The sequence below is a fragment of the Lepidochelys kempii genome, chromosome 2 (genome assembly GCF_965140265.1).
Source record: "Lepidochelys kempii isolate rLepKem1 chromosome 2, rLepKem1.hap2, whole genome shotgun sequence".
NCBI lineage: Eukaryota > Metazoa > Chordata > Testudines > Cheloniidae > Lepidochelys > Lepidochelys kempii.
The window spans coordinates 39,847,559-39,871,671 of NC_133257.1; the positions used below are offsets into that span (position 1 = coordinate 39,847,559).

The 24,113-nt window shown below is 44.0% G+C and overlaps 1 protein-coding gene across 10 annotated transcripts in view; it reads right to left on the reverse strand.

The window, feature by feature from the left end:
* The window catches only part of VPS13B (vacuolar protein sorting 13 homolog B), a 921,287-nt gene that overhangs the window by 330,049 nt on the left and 567,125 nt on the right, over positions 1-24,113 (reverse strand). Inside the window, exon 26 of one of the 10 annotated variants that reach the window (XM_073330470.1) lies at positions 6,708-6,843. The exons of 8 other annotated variants lie outside the window; for them this stretch is intronic. In XM_073330470.1, coding sequence (XP_073186571.1) covers positions 6,712-6,843 — 132 coding nt within the window. In that variant the 3' untranslated portion in view covers positions 6,708-6,711. Of the gene's footprint in view, positions 1-6,707; positions 6,844-8,444; positions 8,764-24,113 lie in introns of those variants that run through there. One more of the 10 variants, XM_073330471.1, reaches the window with a different exon arrangement.

The window sequence follows — 24,113 nt, forward strand, 5'->3', positions numbered from 1 at the left end:
TGGTGTGCGGTTGCTGGTGAGTATTTGCTTCAGGTTGGGGGGCTGTCTGTAAGCAAGGACTGGCCTGTCTCCCAGGAGTGATGGGTCATCCTTCAGGATAGGTTGTAGATCATTGATGATGCGTTGGAGAGGTTTTAGCTGGCGGCTGAAGGTGATGGCTAGTGACGTTCTGTTATTTTCTTTGTTGGCCCTGTCCTGTAGTAGGTGACTTCTGGGTACTCTTCTGGCTTTGTCAATCTGTTTCTTCACTTCAGCAGGTGGGTATTGTAGTTGTAAGAATGCTTGACAGAGATCTTGTAGGTGTTTGTCTCTGTCTGAGGGCAAATGCCAGGATGGTGTTTTCAGGAAGATCACCGATAGATTGTAGTTTCCTCATGAAGTAAGTGGTGTCTCGAAGATAGCGGGGAGTGCTGGCAGCATAGGGCCTGAGGAGGGAGTCTACATAGCCAGACAATCCTGCTGTCAGGGTGCCAATGCCTGAGATGATGGGGTGTCCAGGATTTCCAGGTTTATGGATCTTGGGTTGCAGATAGAATACCCTAGGTCGGGGTTCCAGGGGTGTGTCTGTGAGGATTTGTTCCTGTGCTTTTTCAGGGAGTTTCTTGAGCAAATGGTGTAGTTTCTTTTGGTAACCCTCAGTGGGATCAGAGGGTAATGGCTTGTAGAAAGTGGTGTTGGAGAACAACCTAGTAGCCTCTTGTTCATATTCCGACCTATTTATGATGACGACAGCACCTCCTTTGTCAGCCTTTTTGATTATGGTGTCAGAGTTGTTTCTGAGGCTGTGGATGGCATCATGTTCTGCACGGCTGATGTTATGGGGCAAATGACGCTGCTTTTCCACAATTTCAGCCCGTGCACGTCGGCGGAAGCACTCTATGTAGAAGTCCAGTCTTGACCTTCAGGCGGAGTCCATCCAGAATCAACGGCACTGCTATGGGTACCCGCATGGCCCCACAGTATGCCAATATTTTTATGGCTGACTTAGAACAATGCTTCCTCAGCTCTCGTCCCCTAATGCCCCTACTCTATTTGCGCTACATTAATGACATCTTCATCCCACCATCAACCTCAGCCTGGACCAGTCCACACAAGAGATCCACTTCCTGGACACTATGGTGCTAATAAGTGATGGTCACATAAACACCACCCTATACCGGAAACCTACTGACCGCTATTCCTACCTACATGCCTCCAGCTTTCATCCAGACCACACCACACGATCCATTGTCTAGAGCCAAGCTCCACGATACAACCGCATTAGCTCCCACCCCTCAGACAGAGACAAACACCTACAAGATCTCTATCAAGCATTCTTACAACTACAATACCCACCTGCTGAAGTGAAGAAACAGATTGACAAAGCCAGAAGAGTACCCAGAAGTCACCTACTACAGGACAGGGCCAACAAAGAAAATAACAGAACATCACTAGCCATCACCTTCAGCTGCCAGCTAAAACCTCTCCAATGCATCATCAAGGATCTACAACCTATCCTGAAGGATGACCCATCACTCTCACAGATCTTGGGAGACAGGTCAGTCCTTGCTTACAGACAGCCCCCAACCTGAAGCAAAAACTCACCAGCAACCACACACCACGCAACAGAACCACTAACCCAGGAACCTATCCTTGCAACAAAGCCCGTTGCCAACTGTGTCCACATATCTATTCAGGGGACACCATCATAGGGCCTAATCACATCAGCCACACTATCAGAGGCTCGTTCACCTGCACATCTACCAGTGTGATATATGCCATCATGTGCCAGCAATGCCCCTCGACCATGTACATTGGTCAAACTGGACAGTCTCTATGTAAAAGAATAAATGGACACAAATCAGACATCAAGAATTATAACATTCAAAAACCAGTCGGAGAACACTTCAATCTCTTTGGTCACTCGATTACAGACCTAAAAGTTGCAATTCTTCAACAAAAAAACTTCAAAAACAGACTCCAATGAGAGACTGCTGAATTGGAATTAATTTGCAAACTGGATACAATTAATTTAGGCTTGAATAAAGACTAGGAGTGGATGTGTCATTACAGAAAACTATTAAAACTATTTCTCCATGTTTATTTCCCTCCGGCCCCCCACTGTTCCTCAGACATTCTTGTCAACTGCTGGAAATGGCCCACTTTGATTATCACTACAAAAGATTTTCCCACCCACCGCTCTCCTGCTGGTAATAGCGCACCTTAAGTGACAGGTTTCAAAGTAGCAGCCGTGTTAGTTCTTTTCTTTTCACCTTAAGTGATCACTCTCATTACAGTGTGTATGGTAACACCCATTGTTTCATGTTCTCTATCTATATAAATCTCCACACTGTATTTTCCACTGAATGCATCCGACGAAGTGAGCTGTAGCTCACGAAAGCTTATGCTCAAATAAATTTGTTAGTCTCTAAGGTGCCACAAGTACCCCTTTTCTTTTTACAATTTTTTTGTAATCTCATGATGTTTTTGGGCCTACCTCATTATTTTTAAATGCTTGATGCTGGCAACGCTGCAGACACTATTGCATGATGTCTTTATGATTTCATAGTCTGGATAGGAATTGGATATCCTATGCCTATAAATGTCTCAATTCAAAATTGGCATTAAATTTGGAAGCCACTCAGATCAGTGAAAAAGAATTTTACAGTTTTAAAAAGATTTTATGTAACCGGATTGGCCAGAAAATATGTTTGCCTGGCACCAACAAGAAATTAAAAACAACTAGAACTGTGCAAATTTCTTTGAGAATTCTTGGCCTTCACAACATCCTCTGGCAAAGAGTTCCAGAGGTTGATTGCGTGTTGTGTGGAGAAATACTTCTACTTGTTTTTAAATACTTGTTTTAAATCTGCTGCCTATTAATTCCATTTGGTGACCCCTAGTTCGTGTGTTATGAGAAGGAGTAAATAGCACTTCCTTATTTACTTTCTCTACACCAGTCATGATTTTATAGACCTCTGTCATATTCCCCCTTAGTTGTCTCTTTTCCAAGCTGAAAACTCCCAATCTTATTAATCTCTCCTCATACGGAAAACATTCCATACCCCTAATAATTTTTGTTGCCCGTTTCTGAAACTTTCCAATTCCAATATATCTTTTTTGAGATGGGGCAAACATATCTGAACGCGGTATTCAAGATGTGGGCGTACCATGGATTGATACAGAGGAAATATGATATTTTCTGTCTTATTATCTATTCCTTTCTTAATGTTCCCAACATTGTTAGCTTATTTGACTGCCGCTACACACTGAGTGGATGTTTTCAAAGAACTATCCACAATGACTCCAAGATCTCTTTCTTGACTGGTAACAGCTAATTTAGATCCCTAATTTAGAAGCCTCTGCCCCCTACATGTGCAGGCACTGGCTCTATGGCTCCTACGCTGAGGAGGTGGTCTATCTCCTGACGTAGCAAACTCTTGTAAGAAGGGTCCCTGAAGAGGGTATTGGGGTGGGGGAGAAAAGGATGGAGTAGCCAACTTGGATGATATCCACCACCCATTAGTTGGAGGTTATCTGTTATCAGGTGCTGCAGAATGGGGTGAAGACGATCTCTGATGGAATCAGTGTGGCTTCCAGCATGAAATGAGGAGAGTGTTCTATGGGCACCTCAACCAATCCATCAAAACTGTCTCTTCGAGGAGGAGAGCTGAGAGGAAATTTCCTAAGATCCTGACATCTTTTGTCTGGAGAACCTGGGCTTCTTCCTCTAAGGTTCATTTGATCTCTGTGTATATTGAGATGGATATTGAGATGAGTACTGTGAGCGAAGCTTGAATGGTGGCTGAGGGCTGTACTTTCTTTTGTATCCAGGTGTATAGATCCCGAGGGATTGAAGAGTGGCCTTCGAATCTTCTAACGTGCAGAGGGAGGGATTAGTCTTTTCAGTAAATAATTTAGTCCCCTCAAAGGGGAAGTCCTCCACCATCATTTGGACCTCCTTGGGGAAGCCAGAGAGATGAAGCCACAAGGCCCACCTCATCACAGTGGCAGTTGAAATAGAATGTGCCACCGTGTCAGTTGCATCAAGTGCAAACTGGGGAGATGTTTTTGTTACCAGATGGCCCACTTTAACCAAGGCTTTAAAATCGGTCCTTGTGAGAATCGGAGGGCTGTTCAATAAAAGAACTAAGCTTCACATAGGCCACTAGGCTTAATAGTTCACCACTCTGAATTGAAAAATGGACAAGGAGTAGACCTTCCTGTGAAACAGGTCTAGGCGCTTGCAGTTCTGGTCATAAGGGGTGGACTTAAAGTGGTGTTGGTAGCCTTTAGAGTTAACTGCGTATACAGTGATTGAATTGGGAGGCATGTATAGGAACAGGAATTCCGCGTCCTTTTCTGGCACATAATATTTCTTGTCTGCCTTCTTACAAGTTGGTCGGACTCACCTTGGTGGGGTCCAGTAGAACCTCATTAATAGGGAGGGCCTCTCTGGAGGAGACAGAGGAATGTAGAATGTCCACCACCTTGTGGCGCAACTCAGACACCTCTTGTAAATGCATTTGGAATGCGTCTGCCACCCTCTGTACCAAGTCCTGGAACAGTTTAAAGTCATCCGCCATAGATGGCAGAGAGGGCATCACTGTCTCATCTGGTGATGATGATGAGAAGTGGGCTGGAGGAGTGACTATCTCTTCCACTTCCCTTGCTGCTCAGGGAGATCAGAGGCCCTTGAGGCAGCGGCTGAAGGAGGGCACTTCCTCAGCTGTTGGCAGGCCATACTAGCAGTGATGGAGGCCTGTTGCCTTTGGGCCTGCCAGGGTCCCAGTATGGCCATTATGATGGGAAGGGGCCTGGTGGTTGGTACCATGGTTGCCCAAACCAGGGAGGCTGTGGGTCAGGGGGGTGGTATGCCCACTGTCCATAGTGAAACTGGGCTCCGTATGGCAGGTGAGAAGAGTGTTGGGAAGCTAGGTCCTTTTGCTCACTTTCTGATTCCGACGACAAAAAGGGGGGTGCATGGCAGGAGGTCATTGGTGAGCCAAGGGCGCTGGGTGAACTCAGTACCATGGCCCCAGCACCGTGGAAAGGAGAGTCCAATGTGTCGGACACAGAAAGATCCGTCGCACACTGGAAATCTGTCAGTGCAGAGGGCGTCAGTACCAGCGGAGGCTGTTGGTGCCAAGAGATTTATACTGACAGTGTCTGACACAGAGACCTGATAGCAGGGTGTATCGGTACCTGACATATTGTCATCGGTACTGATGTTCATGACAGTACCAAGGGAGCCTTCGCCAGGGTGGATCTTACACCCCTGAGGAACCAATGCTTCTTTGCCTGCGCTCATCGGGTCTTTAGGCATTCCGACTTGCCCTGTCAGTTTGGTACCGCACGTGCCTTTGGAACCAGATTTAGATGGGTTCAGTGTCGTTGGTACTGATGATGCAGACTGAGCTGGGGATTGTTTTCAGCTCAATTGGAGTTTGCTATGAGGACTCACAAACCTTTTCTTAGAGGCCTTACATGAGTGGCTCGTAGGTGTCTCTATTAGCTCACTCCCTAAGAAGTGAAGGTTGCAAAGTGAGGACTCCAAATCCCAATTAATGCTTTTCTTTGAGAACTGTAGTAAAACAGATAGACTCCAAATATCACCAAAGGGCACTTTACACCAAATAAAAATGTTGTTCAGTTTGGACTAAAACTAGGAAGTGTTGCAAATTTCCTTGACTTTTCTGGAACAATTGCTTTTGTTTTGCTACAGAAAAACACCCCTAAAACTATTACCATCTTGGCACAGAGTGAAACTGGTATAGGAATAACACCAACATGGCATGACTCTGTTCCATTTGTGGGGAAAGCATCTAGTGAGTGTTTTGACATAGAGTGGAATCATATCTCTGGGCATTCTATCTTTCCTTTTGTAAATTAGAGAAATCTCAGAAATGTAATCTGCAGTGTTACAAAATCAAAATGTGGACATGTGCAGCAAATGATTTAAAGGTTAGTTGTTACTGATTATGTTTCACTTGCAGATTCTAAGTCTAATCAAAACAACTTCTTGTTTTACCTTGCCATCTGGAGGAACACTGGGGTTCCAGGACTCCAAAGTAAGTTTGAAACAAAAGCCTGATTGCAGCAATTCATCAGAGGTGGGGGTTTTTAATGTAACCCAACTACTTACTAGAATAAAGCAGTAATTCTCATTCAGTTGGATGTGATCACATTGGCAATGACAGTAGACTTCCACAGGGATTTTCTATAGCTAAATCAATTGTAAATAGCATAAATACTGCAAACATAGGAATTACTACAAGAGTTTTCTTATGCTGCAAATCAGATTACCCTGACACCACTTCTTCAGGCACAACTGACAAAGGCAAAGGTATTATTACTTTGGCTAGAGTTTTGGCCAGACTCAGACCTAGTGAAGCCGAAACTACAAGAACAAAGTCATTTCTAAGCTTTACAGGCATATAAACCACTCTACAAATACTTTATTTCCAAATCAGAAAGACTGCAAGGATAACAAAGAAATTATAAATCATAAGGCAAAACAATGGTTCAATCTTTTTAAAGGACTGCTGGTTTACATCAATATGATGGACAAATACCAGGATGGGTAGCTCTCTTGAACTTCTTTCTCCCTTTGATTTTCTTCCTATGGAACATTACCTACCCATTCTCTGAGGTCACTAACACCTGCCTTTTTGAAGTATTTTTTCCTTTTTCTGCTGCTCTCACATCTTCTTTTCCTTAGAACCACGAAAGCTATAATTTCATGATCACTTTCACCCAAATTGCCTTCAGTCTTGAGAACTGCAACCAATTCCTCCGTGAGTCAGAATCAAGTCTAAAATGGCTTGATGGTTTATGTAGAAGTAATCCAGAAATCGCAGTTACCTATCAGTCGTGGAAGCAAATAGCATATTGGCCCATGCATTTTAACTTTGTAAATCACTATGTGAAAGGGTCTCGCTTTCTGTACATTATAATCCACCAAAGCAAATTTCAGAGGTTCTCTAAAGTCCAGAGAAGTTTATTTTTCAGTGGTCAGACTTACAATTTTACTTTTTAGGCCCATTTTACAGATCAAGAGAGGGATTAAGGAAATGGCTATAGTTACCCATCTGTTTTCTAAATAGGTAAAATGTCTTCCCATGGGAAATGACATAGCTCACACCAAAGCTTTTGTATTGATGAATCAGGTTTTCAAACAGAGACCTAAACCTTAGAGTACAGAGCCAGATAAACCAGGAGATGTGTGTAAAAAAACTGGGAATTAAATGGAAATTAATTACATTTAATTAATGTAAAGTTATACATTGCATATAATCCATAGTCATCTGGACATTGAGATGGGGCAAACAAGCAGATGATGCAAAAATTTTACACAACCATCCCTTAGATCTTTGGGCTGTTCAATCCACACCAAACATGTTTTATGACTTTTGAATGTATCAAACAGAGAAGAATACAATTATCTTATCACATTCATATCAGGCAAACACTGAAATTTGAACCTTTAAGCATTAAGCAGTACATTTCTCAGTTAAAGCAATATTTGGTGGCAGGTTTTTCCTTGTCCCAGTAAAACGTACAAAAGTCAGGAAAGGGAGGCAAAGCTAATTACACCAGGAAATCCTAACCTAAGGAATACCAGACAGGTGACAAAGGTATTTTACTTTATCTACATCCACAAACAGAAAGGCCCATGAAAAATTCAGTGCTGTTGGAAGGGTTCTTATAAAATCATAGGAAAAATATAATCTGTGGTGCCACATAAGGCAATATAGAGTATTTATTTATTATCATTCCACTGTACATGCTGAAACTTGCTTCCTTCTTCAATCTAACTTGTAAAAATGGATGACAGTTTAAGATTTAAGTCAGTTCTAAATGTAGGCACCTGAAAATATTCTATCAAGGTCAAAATGATAACCCCTCCCATGGTGGCTTATCAGGAAGAATCTCCTGATGAGTACCTACTGCCTAACTGAAATAAGTGGAGAAAAGTCAGATATCTGTACTGGGCGTGTCCAGAAAAACCACCTGTAACAAATAATATCCAGGCACTGTGTGGAATGAAAAGTTGTGTTTCTAAAAATTGCCAAGTTCAGCTATCAAAACCTCTTAACCCATTATTGATGATCGATGGCTGAAGAGCACACCAAATAAAATAATCAGTTTTCATGAAAGAGCAAAAGTGTACGGTGAACATACACTCTCGTGTCATGTGTGTTTCACTCAGGAACCCAAGAATAATGTTGTTATAATTGGAAAGTTTTCCTTATACTATTTGGACCCACACTGGCGAGATGCATATATAGAAATGGTTGATTCATATATTGAAGACATACAAATTGCTGACGAAATTGCATTCATGCCATCCAAACTGCACTGCAATGCTTGCAGACACCTTTCAAAGGGGGACAGAGACATCCCATCTGCTGACCTCACAGGATGTTCCAGGAGGTGTGCTGCATGCCTAGAACCTGTGTCTGAGACAATACAGAAAGATTGCTGAGACTCATCCATCCCTCTAACTACTACTCCATGCTGCTCATCCACATGGACACTAATGATATTGCTAGGTATGACCATAAGCAGATCAGCACCAACTACAGGGGTCTGGGAGCAAGAGCGAAGGAGTTAGAGGTGCAGATTGTGTTCTTGTCCATTGACGGTTGGGGCCCAGTCAGCGACAAGTTCTTCCTGAAGATGAACGCATGGCTGTGCAGATGGTGTCAATGGAAGGGCTTTGACGTCCTCAACAATAGGATGCTGTTATGGGAAGGTCTTATGGGAAGAGATGGGATCCACCTGAACAAGGAGGGGAAAGCCATCTTCACACATTAATTAGCCAACCTAGTGAGGAGGGCTTTAAATTAGGTTCAAAGGGAGCAGGTGACAAAAGCCCACAGGTAAGCACAAAAAATGACAATCTTAACAGAGGATTAGATGTTGATGGGGACATGGAAAATTATAATTGGGTCAGAGGAGCGATAAGGAGGAAATTAGTGGGGGAATCTGCGCAATCTTAGACGTCTGTACACAAATGCAGAGTGTGGGGAAGAACTGGACATATTAGTACATAAACTAAATTATGACTTAACTGGCATCACAGAGATTTGGTGGCATAAGTTTAATGACCGGAATACGGGTACAGAGGGGTATAGCCTGTTCAGGAAGGACACTTAGGATAAAAAGGGAGAAGATTTTGCATTATACATCAAGAGTACACACACTTGTTGTGAGATCCAGAAGGATATGAGAGGCTGATCAGTTGAAAGTCTCTGGGTAAAGATAAAAGGGGTAACAAATAGAAATGATGTTATGGTAGGGATCTACTAAAATCAGGAAAAGGAGGTGGATGAGGCATTTTTAGAACAAATGACAGAAATATCCAAAACACATGATCTGATAGTAATGGGGGATTTTAACTACCCAGACATTTTCAGCAAAAGTAATACAGCAAAGTACAACACTTTCAATACATTCTTAGAATATTGTGCTCAACTTTTTGTTTCAGAAAGTGGAGAAAGTGAGTGTGGGACAGCTATTTTAGACTTGATTGTGACCAACAGGCAGCAAATGTGAATCATAGAATATCAGGGCTGGAAGGGACCTCAGGAGGTCATCTAGTCCAACCCCCTGCTCAAAACAGGACCAATCCCCAGTTTTTGCCCCAGATCCCTAAATGGCCCCCTCAAGGATTGAACTCACAACCCTGGGTTTAGCAGGCCAATGCTCAAACCACTGAGCTATCCCTCCCCCACGACCGGGAAAGGTATCAGGCAATTTGGGTGAAAGTGATAATGAAATTATAGATTCAATGATTCTAAGAAAAGGAAGGAATAAGTTTAGTGGAATAAGGAAAATGGACTTCAAAAAAGCAGACTTTAATTGACTCAGAGAATGGGTAGATAAGGTCCCATGGGAAGAAAAACTAAGAGAGAAAGGAGATCAAGACAGTTGGCAGTTTCCCAATATTAAAGGCACAACTGCAAACTATCTCGATGTGAAGGAAAAATAGGAAGAATAGTGAACTCTTTAATGATCTGAAAATCAGAAAGAAAGTCTACAAAAAGGGGAAAATATGGACAAATTGCTAAGTCTGAGTACAAAAAAAGAGCACAAGCATATAGGGATAAAATCAAAGGGCTAAGGCACAAAATGAGTTACACTTAGCAAGGGACATAACAAGCAACAAGAAAAGATTTTAGAAAATACATTAGGAGCCCAAGAAAGATGAAGAAAAGTGTAGGGACTGTAATTAGCAGGGAAGAAGAGCTAATAACAGACAAAATCAAGAAGGCTGAAGTGTTTAATGCCTATTTTGCTTCAGTCTTTACTATGTAGGTAAATTGTGACCAAATACTTCACAAAATTAATATTATCAAAAAGAGGGAAGGAACACAGGCCAAAATAGGTAAAGAACAGGTTAAAATATTTAGATAAGTTAGATGCATTCAAGCTGGCAGGACCTGATGAAATTCATACTAGGGTTCTTAAAGAACTAACTGAAGCAATCTCAGAACTGTTAGCAATCTTTGAGAACTCATAGAAGAAGGATGAACTCTCAGAGGATGTGAGATAGTGCATATCTTTAAAATGAGGAGGGTCTGGGGAACTATAGACCAGCCAGTCTAACTTTGATATCGGAAAGATACTGGGACAAATTATTAACCAATCAATTTGTAAGCACCTAGAGGGTCATAAGGAATAGTCAGCATGGATTTGTCGAAAACAAATCATGCCAAACCAGCCTAATTTCCTTCTTTACTGGGTTACTGGCCTATTTGATAGGGGGAAGCAATAGGCACTATACATCTTGATTTTAATGAGGCTTTAGATATAGTCCCACATGATATTCTCATAAGTAAACTAGGGAAATATAGTTGAAATTACTATCAGGTGGGTCCACAACTGATTGAAAGACCATACTCCAAGAGTAGTTATTAATGGTTTGCTGTCAACCTGGAAGGGCGTTTCTAATAGGGCTGCAGGGGTCAGTTTTGGGTCTGGTACTATTCTATATTTTCTTTAATGACTTGGATAATGGAGTGAAGAGTATACTTATAAAATTTGCAGATAACGCCAAGCTAGGAGAAGTTGCTAGCATTTTTGAGGACAGGATTAGAATTCAAAATGACCTTGACAAACTGGAGCATTGGTTTGAATTCAACAAGATGAAATTCAATAAAGACAAGGGCTGTACTTAGGAAGGGAAAATCAAAGAAAAACTACAAAATGAGGAATAACTAGTTATGTGGTAGCACTGCTGAAAAGGATACAGGGGCTATAGAGGATCACAAATTGAATATGAGCCAACAATATGATGCAGTTGTGAAAAAGCTAATATCATTCTGGGGTGTATTAACAGGAGTGTCATACGTAAGACAAAGGTGGTAACTGTCCCACTCTAGTCATCTCTGGTGAGCCTCAGCTGCAGTATTGTGTCTTATTCTGAGTGCCACATTTCCAGAAAGATCAAAGAAATCATAAAAGTGGAAGACTGGAAGGGACTTTGATAGGTCATCTAGCCCAGTTCCCAGCATTGAGGCAGGATTAAGTATTATCTAGACCATTCCAAAGAGGTGTTTGTCTAACCCATGGACAAACTGGAAAGAACTCAGAGGAGAGCCACAAAAATGATAGAAGGTTTAGAAAACCTGACCTATGTGGAAATACATTAGGGCCTGCATAAAGAGGATGGTGATCAGTTGTTCTCCATGTCCACTGAAGGGAGGATAAGAAGTAATGGGTTTAATCAGCAGCAAGGGAGATTTATAATTAGAAAGATTTTCCTAATATCTAATTTAAGGGTAGTTAAACTCTGGAATAGGATTCCAAGGTAGGTTGTGGACTCCCCATCATTGGACGTTTTTAAGAACAGGTTGGTCATACACCTACTTGAGATGGTCTAGGTTTACTTGGTTTTGCCTCAGTGCTGGGGTGGACTCGATGACTTCTTGAGGTCCCTTCCAACCCTACGTTTCTATGATTCTATGACTATGGGAAAGAACAAGTATAACATACTAGGTACTCTTCCATGCACTGTACAGATATAGAAACAGAAAATAAACTGAAAAGATTTTGGTCAACTTTGTTCATCTGGCATTTTGGTGTCTATCCTTTTCCTTGATTTTCTTATCTTCCTTTCTACATTATGGTTTAATAGGTGAGAAGCCTATGGAATCTCAACCCCTGGTGCTTTCTCAGATTTCATCCAAGTTCCCGATTCCCTTCTGGACATTGTCTTATCTGGTTCCTACCTGTCTGTACGTGGTTGGGGAAATTGGCTTGACAAATTAACAACTCTGGAAGTAAGCAGAAAACATTCTAGTTGAAACAGTCTTAGCACTGCCATCATTCAAGCAAAAGCTTACAAAAGAAAAAGATGATTTTGGAACTCAGAATTATCCTGCACACTTAATAAAATGAATGGTTTACATCAAGTGTGATTAAACCACTTGATATAAACCACTCATTTTATTAAGTGTGCAGGATAATTCCAAGTTCCAAAATCATCTTTCTTTTGTAAGCTATTTCTTGACTGCTGGCAACGCTAAGATGGTTACAACTAGAATGACATTTAATCAACTCATAAGCCATGACAGGGGACAGCTTAGAGCAAGCAATGTGTGTGAGTGTGTGTGTAGGGAATGGGAGAACCTGAAATGTTTATTGTGGTGGAAATGGGGCAGGCAGGGCTGGAGGAATGTCTGTATTGGGGAGTGGGAGGGAAGATAGGTAGTGGGACATGGGTAAGAGTGCCTGGGTGGGTACGATGGTGGTTGGACAGAACAGGAAAGTGTATGTGGGAAAGATTAAGCCAGGAGAAAGACAATATGTGTATGCACTTTGGAGGGAGGGGCAGAATGAGGTAACTAATAGTGTGTATCTTTGGTAGGGAAGGTGGGGAAAGATGGAACGTGTGTGCACGTATGTGTGTGAAAGGGGAGTTAGGGATAACGACCTGGGAATATGAGAAGGTGCCCTCCATACTAGTGCTCATTTATGTCTCCCAAAAGGGGAACAGGGCCAGAGATTTTGTGAGATATTGGGGAGGAGGAAGACAACTGGAGATGAATTGGTAGGATGTCATCCAGGTCCCTCCAATTACTCTTCCTAGATACCTCCATGACCTATCTGTAACTGTAAACCCCCTCCAATTTAAGACACTATTCCTTTTCCCCACACCTCTCTGTGACATTTTAACTGTCCCCTGCTACAATCCCAGTCTGAAAAATCTGATGAGGATAATAGCAGGTAAAGAACCACATGGGGGGAGGTGAGACAGACCAATGGCTACCCCGTTAACTTCAACCACACTCCAGCTGCCTTCCACGCTCCCATTCCCTATCTCCCTTTCCTCCCTTCAATGTCTCCTTCTCCTTTGTATTTTTATTTAGCTAATTCCACAACTAAATCACATCCCAAAAATTAAAAACAAATTTCTCATGCCTCATATCATTAAATTAACCTGACTGAAACCATCATCATGTTATTTGTGCTGCTTGTATATTATATCATATTCCCCCACCGCCACCTTTGTCCGCTTTGTCCATTTAGAATGTAAGCTCTTTGTGGCAGGGACTGTTTCTTTCTATGTTTTTTTGTATAGTGACTAGTACAATGGGGCCCCAATCTTGATTGGGGCCTTTAGACACTCCCAGAACACAAATCAAATACTACTACTAACAGTAATAATAACAATAATAATCAGATCTCTCACAGTGAGATGTTCCACCTGGCAAACCACACAAAGTGTGCCGGAGAGAGGGAGGCTACCCGAGAGTGGATCTAAGGGTATTCCAGGATGCAGGTGTATGGGAGTTGGGGGTGTTATAGGAGAACAGATATTTGGTTGTGGGTTACTGAGGCTCTGTGGGCAGAACAGTGGGGAAAAGCCAGTGACTCTGTACAAACATAGGACACTTGAAGGACACCCCCTATAGATCTTCTTACACATTACCTGAAAGAGCTGCAAAATCTAGGATCAGGTCCGCACATGGCTTGGGAGAAAGGATGTGAGAGCACATATGGAGGGACAAAGGGGTCCAGAGATGTATGCTGATGGGAGTTGGGTGCATGGAGTCCAGTGTCTCTGTGCTGAGACAATAGCAGATCAAGGGATACCCACAATACAGCTGCTTTGGTGGACCAGGGAGCCAAAGCAGCAGCATCAGTGGGCCCTTCAAATACAGATACTTTGGTGTAGAGGCTATGAGTTTCCCTCCCTGGATGATCCACCGAATCTCAGGCCCCCACAACTAACCCCCTTGGTGTTACCTTGGTTCCTTTCATGTTTCTATTCATCCCTGTTTTGGTTTCTTGAAAGCACCATTCAGCTTCACTGTGGAGAACGGGGTGGGGGGGCGAGGAAACAGGGAAATATGGGCTGGGGGTGAGCAGTTGGAGTGGGAAGGCAGAGGCAAGAGACGCACTGTATTCTCACAAACTATAGGAGATTTGTCAGAGCAGAGACCCATTGGATGACGACATCCTGTCATGCTGGGTGGAACATAATCATGGCGTCCTGAACCACTCCTCCAGCTGTCGCTTGTTCAGAGCAGGACTATTTGGCAGTCACTGTAGTTCCAGACCCAGACACTTGTACTGACGCACCAACATTGGATGAAGTGATGTGCACCATCTGCAAACTGAAAAACGGACGCACAGCCAATGCTGATCACCTCCCCGTAGAGCTGCTAAAATGAGCTACTGACCCTGTAGCAGAATCAATGCTGGCCATCTTTTGTCTGGTGCGGAGAACTGGAACCCTGCCAACTGTCTAGAAGGATGGTATTGTGATCTCACTTTATAAGGGCAAGGGACCACGCAGTGAATGTAAGAGCTACAGGCCGATCACCTTGTTGTCCGTGTCAGGGAAGGTGTTTGCGCATGTTCTGCTAGCATGTTTGGAGCCCCTGCTACATCAGAAGCGTCGCCTCCAACAGTCAGGCTTTACAAGGAACAGGTCCACATTAGACACCATTTTCGCCTTCCGCTTCTTGTCAGAGATATACCATGAGTTCAAGAAGCCTCTGCACGTAGCGTATGTTGAACTTAAGGCTGCATTTGATTCAGTTGACCAAATCGTGCTATGGAAAGCCTTAAAGGGTGTAGGTGATCCAATCACTTCTCTGGGCTTGATTAGAGAGCTGCATAATGGAACCACTGCCCGTGTACGTCTGGGGAATTGGATGTCAGCCCTTTTAAATCAGTATCTGGTGTCAGGCAGGGCTTTGTCTTGGCCCCTGCACTCTTTCATTGGGCAATGGGTTTCATAATGCAGCATTCTGTCAGGTCCATAGGCATTAAGATCAGTGATCTCTCACTCTTAGACCTTGACTATGCTGATGACATTGTTCTTCTAATACAGAGCCCTGACAGGTTTCACAAGGCACTCCAACAAATGGAGGAGGAGTTGGCTAAGGTTAGTCTCCCTGTCTCGTGGTCAAAGACAAAGTGCAAAATCTAGGACCAGGTCCACTCACGACTCCAATCTCTTTGAATAATGAAACAGTTGATGCAGTCTCCAGCTTTTGCTATTTGTGTTCTATACTCACCAGTTCCTCCAACTCTGACACAGAGGTTCTCCATCGGATTGGCATCCCAGCATTTGGCATGGGTCACTTATAATGAATATGGAATCAACATCATCTCAGTACGACAACCAAGTTACGGATCTATTTGAGCTATACCCTCTCCTTACTGTTGTGAAACATGGACAATTTGCCACTCAGGTTGGGCAAAGCTGGAGGCTTTCCACACAAAATGCCAACATTGTATATTAAGCATAAAGTGGAATGACTTCATTTGTACTGCAAATGTCTACGGTCACTCCGGTCTACAGACTATTGGGGCCACTGTCTGCAGATGGCATCTTATGCTTTTTGGACATGTCACGAGAATGCCACAAGTCATTCTGGCGAACGTCGTTCTTCGGGTGGCATGTGACATCTGAGATAAAATTCCACCAACTGAGGAGTAAAGGTGGTCCAGAGGCAGTCCCCTATTAAATGGGTTCATCAAGTCTATTCTGATGTTGAACGCTTGGGCTGTCAAGCCCTTGTGGCTGCATAGGAAGATACCAAATGGTGAATGATCGCGGTGCGGCTAAGTGTTGAAGAAGAAGAGACCCATTCCAATCCAAAGGTGATTGGTCAGCATGCAGATCTTTCCCCCTTTGCTTCTCCCTGCCAGGCCCCTATCACTTTCAGTTCCACTTCTCCCCATACCCTTCAAAAACAGTTCGAATTCCCATGTCTCCCCACAGCCCAATTCAACTTCATGCCCATCCTGAGTCCTACTCACCAACCATGCTTCCACCACTGATTTCCCACATATCTTTACATAGAACCCTGTTCCTCCCAGGACCCACATATTGCCCCTATGAGAAGGTGAACTCTCTGACTTAGAAGCCTATATAAAATTGAATAGGAGAACCAGAGAAGAGGAATATCCTACCATGGTAGCAGACAGCACTTTCAGATAATAGCACTGATATTCAATCTCATTTCGTAATCAGATGATGTTTCTTTGCTTTCTAAAAAGTAATTTCTGCACACCAATACCACCTTCCCACTTCATTGCCAACAATGACAAGGACACTTGCATCTTTGTTATTCCTCTCTTATGACCCGACCAGATGGCTCTTTCATAGTATGGCCCTCATCTCCTAATAGATTTCCCACACTTCCATAATTGGCTTCTTAACAGGCTCACATGTAAGATGTTTTCACTGTGAAGTCTTCAGTCAGGTCTGGGATGGCTGTTTTATTCTAACCTCATATACTTTAGAGACTCCTGGCTCAGAAGCACTTTGGAACACAGGGGAAGCACTGGAGTATGTGAGATCTGAAGGTAGCAGCCAGCCGAGGACAGGCTGCTGTAGCTAAGACCCTGAGATGGATTTCACAAGATATCAAGAAGTAGAGGCCAATTGAGGGTCAAGGAAATGGAGAAACAATACTTATTTAAACCTAAAAATATGTTCAACTCAGTTCAAATTGAGATTCAAGCCAATTTTAATGCTGTATGAATTGATTTTCTACTCTCTATTGTTTTCTTTTTATAGAGTGCATTTTTCCTTGTTTTTCAGTTACAGAATTTTTGAAGTTTTTTTTCTAGTGCTGGCACACTCAGTTTACCAACCTAATTTATAAACTGTACTTTGTGGGGTGGGAGAGGGGCCTCTTCCCTCCCTCCCTCTCCCATACCCTCACTCTTCCATTGAATATGCTCAAGTGTTCCAAAAGTGTATTTTTTTTCTAAAAATTTGGCAGATCTCTGCATTTCTGAATAGTTTTTTTTTAAAGAACAAAACAATAGTAAATTAAACACAAACGGGTACCTTTCACAAAAAAATACACACTGCCGCCCTGGCAATGTTTGCATTTTATGAATTTACATTTTTTTTTAATTTTATGTATTCTGATGTTTCATGTTTTGCAGAGTTTGAGCCTATGTTGTATAATTTTTTTCCCCATTGAATTATGCTTTTGTTTAGTGGCTGAGGATACAGATAACTTCGTGCTGTACAAAATTTAGGCAACCATTTTCCCACTGTTTTTTAAAACAGATTTTTCTGAAAATATTAAATGATGCATCATGTTCCTCAAAGAACCTGCTTTTTAATAATTTTGGTTTCCTTGTGGCAGCACTAGGAAGATCCTTGAAGAAATGCATTTATCTAGCATGAACCAAGGCATATAAAATGTGCAGTGACAGAGAAATGTGCAATGAAATTTTGAAAGCAGTGCACACTGAGTTTTAGGGAATGTGAATATTACCAACCAAATATCTAACACCCAAAGTTTACCAAGAATTCAGTCCTGGGTGTCTGCATGGATACACCATGCAGTGGAACAGACAGTGCTGCTGACATAACAATAACGGACAAGCATGCAGACTTAGAAAAGAGACCAAAGTGCTCAGAGTTTTCTCTCCAGTTGGAGCTAAACTTGCACTGGCATGATTCCAGTTATGTTTATGCTCAAGGTTGCCTGATTTGCAGATGTTTCTTAGGAGCATACTTTAATCTCTCTTCTATGTAAAGTGGCTTTTAAAAAATACATTGCATTTTAACACAAAATTTCTATGATACAAGAAATGCCTGCATGGACAGTACATGTCTGGAAGTGAACATAAAAATGGAGAATCAATGCTCGATTTGCCAGAACTCAAAAGGACACTGCCAATTTAAGAATAATGTTGTAGAAACATACATTTCTTTACCTTTTATCCTAAAAATTTAGATTCCTAAAAGCAAAATAAAATTAAAGTTCCAGGACCAGATTAACCAGCACAATCAGGATATGTCTTCACTGCAGAGTTAAATTGAGTGATCAACATTCCAGTCTGAGCATGCAGGTTAGCAAAGCCCAGGTGTGAGCAGCGTCACTGCAAAGCCATGTCTGAGGCCTGGTCTACACGATGAGTTTATGTCGAATTTAGCAGCATTAAATCGAATTAACCCTGCACCCGTCCACACAACGAAGCCATTTTTGTCAACATAAAGGGCTCTTAAAATCGATTTCTGTACTCCTCCCCGACGAGGGGATTAACCCTGAAATCGACATTGCTGTTTCGAATTAGGATTAGTGTGGACGCAATTCAATGGTATTCACCTCCGGGAGCTATCCCACAGTGCACCATTGTGACCGCTCTGGACAGCACTCTGAACTCGGATGCACTAGCCAGGTGTACAGCAAATGCCCCAGGAACTTTTGAATGTCATTTCCTGTTTGGCCAGGTGAGCTCATCAGCACAGGTGACCATGCAGTCCCAGAATCAAAAAAGAGCTCCAGCATGGACCGAACAGGAGGTACTGGATCTGATCGTTGTATGGGGAGAGGAATCCGTGCTATCAGAACTACGTTCCAAAAGACGAAACGCCAAAACATTTCAAAAAATCTCCAAGGGAATGAAGGACAGAGGCTATAACAGGGACCAGCAGCAGTGCCGCGTGAAACTTAAGGAGCTCAGACAAGCGTACTAGAAAACAAAAGAATCAAATGGATGCTCTGGGACAGAGCCCCAGACATGGCACTTCTATGCTGAGCTGCATGCAATTCTAGGGGGGGCCACCACCACTACCCCACCCCTGTCCGTGGACTCTGATGATGGGGTTCTCTCCGCCATGCCTGAGGATTTTGCGGATGGGGAAGATGAGGAGGAGGAGGACGAGCTTGACGAGAGCACACAGCACCCCATTCTCCCCGACAGCCAGGATCCTTTTATCACCCTGACTGAAATACCCTCCCAACCCAGCCAAGCCGGAGAAGGGACCTCTGGTGAGTGTACCTTTTAAAATATAATACGTTTTAAAAACAAGCTTTTTTTAATGATTAATTTGCCCTGAGGACTTGGGATGCATACATGGCCAGTACAGCGACTGGAAAAGTCTGTTAATGTGTTTGGGGATGGAGCGGAAATCCTCCAGGGACATCTCAATGAAGCTCTCCTAGAAGTACTCTAAAAGCCTTTGCAGAAGGTTTCTGGGGAGAGCAGCCTTATTCCGTTCTCCATGGTAGGACACTTTACCACGCCATGCTAGTAGCAAGTAATCTGGTATCACTGCATGACAAAGCATGGCAGCATATGGTCCCGGTGTTTGCTGGCATTCAAGCAACATCCGTTCTTTATCTCTCTATGTTATCCTCAGGAGAGTGATATCGTTCATGGTAACCTGGTTGAAATAGGGGAATTTAATAACGGGGACATTCAGAAGTGCCTGTTACTACTGGGCTGTTTGCCTCTGGCTGAAAAGAAATCCTCCCCGCAGTTAGCCAAGAGGTGGGGAGAGGGAGGCCCATTGGCGCTGAGCTGTTCGTGTTTGGTTAGCAGGGATCTTCCCTGATACAAGCCACGTTGTGGGAGGAAGGGTAAAGTGATCATCCCAGAGAATTGGAAGGGGTGGGGGTTAGTTTGGTTTCTGCTGCTGCATGTTAACACAAAAACCGCAGCACTAAATGGCCAACTCAACATGCTTTGCTTGGTATAGGAAAGGAGGGTGCTGCTGTTATGAAGGTTGCAGAAGCCGAAAGGCTATTGCTTACTATGGCCGCCTGCAAGCCGAATTCTGTTGCCCGGCACAGCGTGTGTGATCTCTAACACCAAAGCCACAGGCACTCAATATAAGATGCAAAATGCGACCTTGTACTGAAATCACATGTGCTATGTAATGGGAATAGTGCTGTTCACCGTGAAAGGGTATAGCATTGTTCTGTAAAATGTATCTTTTTAAATACTTCACTCCCTTTTTTTCCTCCCCCAGCTGCAAATGTTTCAAGCCTCCCTCCTCTGTCCCAAAGGCTATCTCAGATAAGGTGGCGGAAAAAACGCACGCACGATGAAATGTTCACTGAGCTCATGCAATCATCCGGCACTGACAGAGCTCAGCAGAATGTGTGGAGGGGCACAGTACAGGAAAGCAGCCAGTCAACGTGAGGACAGGACGGACGATCGAGATGAGAGATGGTGGCAGGAAGATCAGAGGAGGCAGGATGCAACACTGTGGCTACTGCGGGATCTAACGGACATGCTCCGGTGTCTGGTGGAGGTTCAGGAATGGCAGCAGGATCACAGACTGCCGCTGCAGCCCCTGTTTAACCACCCTCCTTCCTCCCCAAGTTCCATGACCTCCTCACCCAGATACCCAAGAATGCTGGGGAGGGCGGGGGGGGGGCATCCAGGCACCCATCCACTCCTCCCCAGTGGACAGACCAAGCAACAGAAGGCTGTCATTCAACAAGTTTTGAAGTGGCCTTTTCCTTCCCTCCTACCACACCCCACCCGGGCTACCTTGTGAGTTATCTCCCTATTTTTATAATCAATTAATAAAGAATACATGGTTTTTAAACGATAGTGACTTTATTTCCTTTGCAAGGAAGCTGTGACTGAAGAAGGGAGGGCAGGTGGCTTACAGGGAATTAGAGTCAACCAACGGGGTGGGTTTTCATCAAGGAGAAACAAACAGAAGTGTCACACAGTACCCTGGCCAGTCATTAAACTGGTTTTCAAAGCTTCTCTGATGCGCAGCGCTTCCTGCTGTACTCTTCTAATCGCCCTGGTGTCTGGCTGCGCGAAATCAGCGGCCAGAAGATTTGCCTCAACCTCCCATCCCGCCATAAATGTCTCCCCCTTACTCTCACAGAGATTGTGGAGCACAAAGCAAGCAGCAATAACAATGGGAATATTGGTTTTCCTGAGGTCTAACCGAGTCAGTAAACTGCACCAGCATGCTTTTAAACATCCAAATGCACATTCTACCACCATTCTGCACTTGCTCAGCCTATAGTTGAACAGCTCCTTATGACTGTCCAGGGCCCCTGTGTATGGCTTCATCAGCCATGACATTAAGGGGTAGGCTTGGTCCCCAAGGATAACTATAGGCATTTCAACATCCCCAACGGTTATTTTCTGGTCTGGAAAGTAAGTCCCTTCCTGCAGCTGTTGAAACAGACCAGAGTTCCTGAAGATGAGAGCATCATGAACCTTTCCCGGCCATCCCACATTGACATTGGTGAAATGTCCCTCGTGATCGACCAGTGCTTGCAGCACCATTGAAAAGTACCCCTTGCAATTTATGTACTAGCTGCCAAGGTGGTCTGGTCCCAAGATAGGAATATGCGTTCCGTCTATCGCCCCACCATAGTTAGGGAACCCCATTGAAGCAAAGCCATCCACTGTGACCTGCACATTTCCCAGAGTCACTACCTTTGATAGCAGCAGCTCAATGATTGCGTTGGCTGCTTGCATCACAGCAACCCACACAGTAGATTTGCCCACTCCAAATTGATTCCCGCCTGACCGGTAGCTGTCTGGCATTGCAAGCTTCCACAGGGCTATTGCCACTCACTTCTCAACTGTGAGGGCTGCTCATTTTGGTATTCTTGCGCTTCAGGGCAGGGGAAAGCAAGTCACAAAGTTCCATGAAAGTGCCCCTACGCATGCGAAAGTTTCGGAGCCACTGGGAATCATACCTGCAACACTATGCGGTCCCACAAGTATGTGGTTGTTTCCCGGGCCCAGAATCAGCGTTCCACGGCATGAGCCTGCCCTATTAACACCATGATCTCCAAATTGCCGGGGACCCCGGTTTTAGAGAAATCTGTGCCCATGTCCCCATCACTCTCGTCACCGCACTGCTGTCGCCTCCTTTCCTGGTTTTTCAGGTTCTGGTTCTCCATAAATTGCACGATAATGTGTGAGGTGTTTACAATGGTCATAACTGCTGCGGTGAGCTGAACGGGCTCCATGCTTGCTGTACTATGGCGTCTGCTCGGGCAATCCAGGGAAAAGGGAGCGAATTAATTGTCTGCCGTTGCTTTCACGGAGGGAGGGTTGACTGACGACATTTACCCATAACTACCTGTGACAAATTTTTGGCCCCATCAGGCATTGGAAGCTCAGCCCAGAATTCCAATGGGCAGCGGGGACTGTGGGAACTGTGGGATAGCTACCCACAGTGCACAGCTCGGAATGTTGACACTTGCCATGGTACTGTGGACGCACACCGCCAAATTAATGCGCTTAGTGTGGACGCATGCACTTGACTTTATACACTCTGTTCCCGAAAATCGACTTTTGTAAAATAGGGGTAATTTCGTAGTGTAGCCAAGACCTTAGTTAATGTGTCCTCACTGGCACTGAACGGACTACTCTGTGAAACTAGGCCTTCTTGGGGCATATCACATTATTCTTTTTGCTGCAGTAGACTGAGCTGCTCTACAATTCTCTCCCAGTGAATTGTGGGAGAACTTGACTGTCCTTCTGGGCACATAGTGGGAGTGGGAGTAAAGGGTGGGAGGCTGAGGGAATCATGGGAAGAGGCTGGAGAACTATCAGCAATCCAGTACTTTAGCCTCTGTCCTTCTCACTGCAAAGTGTGCAGATTACCAGCCTGAGTGAACATGGCACTAGAACTGTGGCCTATTCTCCCAGGCTAGCTCAAATTTAAAGTACCATCAAACTCCAGTGAGAGAGTTTTGTGTGTGGATGAGAGGAGGGGTAGGGTTGCCACCTTTCTAATTGCTAGTAATTGGATCCTGGAGGCCCCACCCATGTCCCGCCCCTTTCCCCAAGGCCCTGCACTACCTCTTCCATCAAGATCCCACCCCTTCTCTGCCTCTTCCCCCAAGCCCTGCCCCTGCTCCAATCTCCACTGCTCCCTCCTTTCCCCCAATCCACCTGTCACTCGCTGGATCATCTTAAGGAGCCTCCCTGCAGGTAGGAGATGGCCCCGGCTGAGACGGGTCTAGCGTGAGTTACTGACCTAGTGCCTCCCCCCACCCTGCAGTAACAGGACTTTTGGTTTGGGTGCCATTGACAGTTGCCAGGTTCCCGTATTAACCAGACTTTCCGGTTGAAAACTGCTCACCTAGCAACCCTAATTGGCACCCTGTAATGAAGTAGACACTCACCACTGGGGCGCCTCCTGCTGGTCGTCTCTGGAATTAGCTGTCTAGTGTACGGAGCACCTCAGATACCCTTCTCTCCCAGGCAGCCAGGTCTTTCTCTCTCTAGAGCTAAGAGAGACTTCTACAGCTCCTGGCCCACAGCCCTCTTATCAGGGCCAGCTGGGCCCTGATTGGGCTGGCCCCATCTGGGGCTGCTTCCCCAATCAGCCTAGCTTTCCCCAGCCACAGCCCTCTCCAGGGCTGCTTTTAATCCGTCTTCTCCAGGAGTGGGACAGCGGCCCCACTACACACCCGGACACAGAAGCCAAAAACAAAGAGCTTCAGTTAACTCTACAGTGAAGACATATCCTTAGGTTGCTTTGCATTGCTGCACAAAGCAGCCAGAGTGTAGTGGTTAATCAGGACCACAATCTAGTTGTCACTATCTAAGCTCTTGGTTTAATATTTTCATTTCTTTCTACTCAGACAATGATACTCAGCCAGGCCAACTTTCATTTCTGTTTATGGTTGGTTTTGCTTTCAGGTTCTTAGTGCTGCAATATCTGGGTTTCCAAATCTGAAGAAGAATGTTTATTTGTTTAAAAACAATTGTTTTCATTGGAATGCTAAAAAAAATGGAAAATGTGTGTTGTTCAGAAGTTTTATAAAAAGTTGCTTTACAAAATTTAAATTTGGGGCCATATTTAAGTTGACAGCATCTCTTTACAGAAAACAAAACAAAACATGCAGGACTTCACA